This window comes from Alosa sapidissima, chromosome 6 (assembly GCF_018492685.1).
Source record: "Alosa sapidissima isolate fAloSap1 chromosome 6, fAloSap1.pri, whole genome shotgun sequence".
NCBI lineage: Eukaryota > Metazoa > Chordata > Actinopteri > Clupeiformes > Clupeidae > Alosa > Alosa sapidissima.
In genome coordinates, this window is record NC_055962.1 from 37,110,798 (window position 1) to 37,116,199 (window position 5,402).

General features: G+C 44.7%; 1 protein-coding gene across 1 annotated transcript; it reads left to right on the forward strand.

Moving 5' to 3' along the window:
* LOC121711207 (vegetative cell wall protein gp1-like) lies at positions 1 to 615 on the forward strand. The gene has a single exon (XM_042094567.1). The coding sequence runs from the start codon at positions 1 to 3 to the stop codon at positions 613 to 615; it is 615 nt and encodes a 204-aa protein (XP_041950501.1).
* Positions 616 to 5,402: the final 4,787 nt, after the last annotated feature.

Here is a 5,402-nt window from a genome sequence, read left to right on the forward strand (position 1 = left end):
ATGTCTCAGTGGGGGGCCTCTCTCTTCAGCTCCGTCACCCCCAGCCACAAGGGCACCTCCCCCATCCCTTCACCCCGCCGCAGTGCTGCGTCTCAGGCACGCACACACTACCTCACGCCCCCTGCCCACGCCCCTGCCCCCTGCCCCCTACCCCCAGCCACAAGGGCACCTCCCCCATCCCTTCACCCCGCCGCAGTGCTGCGTCTCAGGCACGCACACACTACCTCACGCCCCCTGCCCACGCCCCTGCCCCCTGCCCCCTGCCCCCTGCCCCCCTGCCCCTTGCCCCACGCCCCTGCCCCCTGCCCCACGCCCCCTGCCCCTGCCCCCTGCCCCTGCCCCCTGCCCCACGCCCCCTGCCCCACGCCCCTGCCCCACGCCCCTGCCCCACGCCCCCTGCCCTCCCTGCCCCCCTGCCCCCTGCCCCACGCCCCTGCCCCCTGCCCCACGCCCCCTGCCCCACGCCCCTGCCCCACTGCCCCCTGCCCCCTGCCCCCTGCCCCCTGCCCCCTGCCCCACGCCCCTGCCCCCCTGCCCCCTGCCCCCTGCCCCACGCCCCCTGCATTAGTCTCTTCACAGCGGCTTTCTCCACTAAACACATCATCTCATGTCTAAGACAAGGCCAGACTGTTAGAGATAGAGAGATAGAGAGAGAGAGAGAGAGAGATAGAGAGATAGAGAGAGTGAGATAGAGAGAGATAGAGAAAGAGATAGAGAGATAGAGAGAGATAGAGAGATAGAGAGAGAGTGAGAGAGAGTGAGAGATAGAGAGAGAGAGATAGAGAGATAGAGAGAGAGTGAGAGAGAGAGAGAGAGAATTGAATTTTCAAAAAACTCTTTATTACAATCTTAAAAATACATCAAGATCAACTTGACACTATACTCAAAAAAGTAAAAGTTAGGAAAGTTAAATAAAGTAATGTGCAATCTGTAGCTTATCATTCTCAACAATACACATCACGCTGTTGTAGCACCATTTTTCCTCAAAAACATCAAGAATTTTCATAGATTTATAAAAATGAAAATCAATCAACATACGACACCTTACAAGAATAGAAAACACCATTAGGATATCAACATCTACATCCTGCTCAACTTTCCTTTTACGACTAACATATATCGCCATCTTTGCTTGCCCAAGCAGAAAGTTTAGGAGCTGACACTTGAAGCGATGCTTTTGTACATATTTAAAACCAAAAATGAAAATCTCCGAAGAGAAACTTTCATCAAACTTAAAGAAAAGTGCCATCAAAACAGCAAAAAGAGGTCTGAGCCTCTGGCAGTGCATAAAGGCATGGAATACAGTCTCCCTTACAGAACAAAAAGGGCACCCCTGATCAACCATTGGATTTAAAACAGAAATAAAAGCATTCACTGCTATTGCACCATGCAGAATACGCCATTGTAGATCGCCAGCTTTTTTAGTTAATGGTGACTTGTACAACGCACGCCATTGTGGTTTGACATCATTTTCAACCTGCAACACTTCACGCCAGGGTGTATCCACCCTCTTGTCCAGAGACCTTTTATTTAGGGAGAGAACACACAGTTTGTACAATGATTTACTAGTTGCAGCTGTAGGACCCAGGAAAACTAAACTATCTGGGAGTAAGAAGCAACCAGTGCAACCTGTTAAATCTGGAAGTAGAGTAAGTCTGGGAAAGGGGTCATGGCAGTCAGGACTACACTCCCCCCCAAAATAATCTCCAAGCAATTGCATCTCCTCCCCAGTTAGGAGAGACCGCCATTTCCCAAGTAGCTGATCAACTATCCTAATGGACTTCACACCTAAGTGCTGAGCTAAAGTATGGCTATTACTGATATCAGGACCAGCAAACTCTACTAGATCCCCAAGGGTTGTAACTCCAGAGCTGATAAGCTTAGAAGTAGGTACCAGGGACAAGTCCTGACTCACATCAAGAACCGAACCATGAATCAGAGGCTCCTTTAACAACCAGAATAATGAGCTTGTCTGTCGTGGGCGTTGAATTATAAACAGAGACCAGACTTTGAACAGATTCTTATAAAATGCAGGAAGTAAATTAAAATTCATTCTATTTGGATTAAACCAGAACAAAGACCTATCTAAGCCCAACCCTTCAAAAAGTTGTAAAATACAACAGGCTGCAGCTTTCCAGCTTGAGTCCAGTGATCCTGTGAGAAGACGCTGTACAAACTGCAGACGGAAGGCAGCAGTTCGACTCTGTAGATGAATAAGTCCATGTCCACCATCCTCCTTAGGCAGATATAAAACACTCTGAGGTACCCAGTGTAGATTGTCCCAGAAAAAATCAACCAGGACTGACTGAATCTTCGGTAGCAGGTTTGAAGGAGGATCCACACAAGCCAGCCGATGCCAAAGAGAGGATGCAACCAGGTTGTTAATAATGAGAACACGCCCCCTGTACGAAGTAATACTGAAAAGAAATTTCCATTTCTCTAGACGACCTTTAACTTTTTCAATTACCCCATCAAAATTCTTTTGAATAAAAGCATCATCACCTAAGAAAACACCCAGGTATTTAAAACCACCCCTATTCCAAACTAAGCCATCAGGCAGACCAGGTTCGCCACTCACCCAACTCCCAACCAGCAAGGCTATGCTTTTTGACCAATTTACCTTTGCTGAAGAAACAACCTTAAATTCATTGCAAATTTTTAAAAGCGTGTCAACATCTCTCTGGCCATTAACAAGGACAGCCACATCGTCAGCATAAGCTGACAATTTAAAAACATCATCACAGTTAGGGATTTTCACTCCAACAATCTCCTTCCTCAACCTTACAAGGAAAGGTTCAATAGCCAGACTATACAGCATGCCCGACAAGGGACATCCTTGGTGGACACCTCTGTATACCTTAAAAGGAGCGCACAAGTCACCATTAACCTTGAGAATACTTTCAATGTCACAATACAATGCTTTGATCATTCGAATAAAATTGGGGCTGAAACCAAAGGCTGACAAGGTATTCCACAAATAATTATGCTCAACCCTATCAAATGCCTTTTCTTGGTCAATTGAAACCACACCAAAATCCAGATTGAAGTATTTGCCAATATAGAAGACATCTCTGATGAAGGAAACATTGTTGTGAATCAATCTGCCTGGCACACAGTAGGTCTGGTCAGGGTGGATTACCTGCTCCAAAACCTCCCCAAGTCTATTTGCTAAAACTTTAGACAGCAGTTTGTATTCAGAGCAGAGGACTGACACCGGCCTCCAGGACCTTATATCTGTCAGGTCTCCCTTTTTTGGCAGTAAAGTGAGCACTGCTCTACGGCAGCTCAGTGGCAGCACCCCTCTGGTGATGCTGTCTCTCAGAACAGCAAGCACATCTGTGCCCAACTCTGGCCAAAAGGACTTATAAAAGTCTACTGGCAGGCCATCCACCCCAGGTGCTTTGCCACTCTCCATACTGTGGAGGGCTCTCTCCAGCTCCTCTAGGGTCAACACCCTTCCAAGGGCTGTGTTTGCCTCTTCAGATACCTTAGGTAGGTCACAAAGAAAAGCCTTGTCAGTCGCCTGATCTTGTGGATTTTCGCTGTTATAAAGCTCCTTATAAAAATGTACTGCTCTATTGCGTATTTCTGGAGAATTAGAAAGGATTCTCCCATCTTCAGACCTCAAAGCATGAATGAACTTCCTCTGTCCATTCTTTACCTCCAAGTTAAAAAAGAATTTTGATGGTACATCCATCAGCTCCACACTCTGGAAGCGGGACCTGACCAGAGCTCCCTGTGCCCTCAAACCTAAAAAGTCAGCCAATGTTTTCTTTTTTGAGTTAAGAATTTCAGTGGGTGCCTGATCACCCGTTTGTTCTGCCAGATTTTGAAGTTCGATTATTTCCTCCTCTATTTTTTTCATTGAGAGTGTTATGTTCCTTGTGACATTGGCTGTATACTCCTGGCAGAGTTGTTTTATTTGTACCTTGGCACAATCCCACCATTGCTGCAAAGACTTATAACAGGATTTCGTGGTTCTAAATTCCTTCCAGAAAAAAAGGAAGACTTCTCTAAAATGGCCATCAGCCAACAAATTGGTATTAAAGTGCCAGTAGGCACTTTTTGGTTTTACAAATTCTAGAAATAAAGAACAGAAAACCAAACTATGGTCAGAAAAGCCAACTGGAATTATTGAACATTTCCTGAATAGACTACGCTGATGTTTGAAACCATAAAACCTGTCAAGTCTTGCAAGAGACAAACAATTATTATATGAGTGTGCCCAAGTATATTGCTTCTGTTCACCATGAAAGTTCCTCCAAATATCACTAAGATCATTGGACTTCATAATCTCTACAAGCCGTCTACGAGAGGGCATGTGCGGCTCGACATGATTTCTGTCAAAATTTTGTGCAGTACAATTGAAATCTCCTCCAAGGATAAGAATATCCTCTGAACAGCAATTTTTTATAACATTTCCAACAGTATTTAAAAACAGCATTCTATCTGTTGCCAGTGTAGGAGCATAAATGCAAATAAACACAAAAAAAACGATTTTCAAACTGGGCTCTGACCTTTAAAAGTCTTCCCTCTATAACTTCATCAACATCAAAAGTGATGGGAATAAAGGACTTAGAAAACAGAACTGCAACCCCACCACTAGTAGAAGTACCATGACTAAGTATGGACAGACCATCAAACTCCTGAGCCCAAGCAGCTGCATTAGACGCATCACTGTGCGTTTCTTGCATAAAGAGAACATCAAACTTATTCTGTCTGATTGTTTCAAACACAGAGAGCCTCTTAATTTTTTCTCTTGCGCCATTTACATTTAAAGAAGCAACACGAAATTCACCCATCATTATAAAGAAAAAATAAAAAAATAAATATAGACATATGCAATCAGCCATCCTAGGACACAAAGTGGAAATTGTTTTTAACATTTGTCATCGTTGGCATTCAGTAGAACATTGAGTTTTGTGAGAATCTTTTTTAGACGAAATCCTTCTTGATCAGTGATGCTACCATCACGCATAAATGCTCGTGATTTGTTCATAAACTGTTCAATGTCAGGAAAAAATTCGTCTACCCGGACCTTCCTAGAATGTTTTGTGTCCTTAAGGAATTTCTTTATATCCTCCACTCTATAATTGCGAGTGCGATAGCCGCTTAGTCGCAAGCTGCAGGTTACACTACAGTCAGAAAGATCACTTTCACTCTCATTATCAGTCAATTCTATATGAGCGCGTCCCCCTTTATTCTTTATAATGCGCTTTCTTTTTCCTTTATTCGACGGTGCTTTAAACACATTATTGTCCTCCTCCAACACGGAGGTTTCCATGTCTTCCATAGCGACGGAAACCTCCCCATTAATGACATCATCATTGCTCCCCTGACAGTTCTGAGAATCAGTGATAGTCTCCCCCAAAAGTGCGGAAAGATCCTCCCCATCAGCCGAT

Bases quoted from the DNA above. Each gene is read 5' to 3' on its own strand.
- LOC121711207 (XM_042094567.1), top strand. From the start codon at position 1: ATGTCTCAGTGGGGGGCCTCTCTCTTCAGCTCCGTCACCCCCAGCCAC.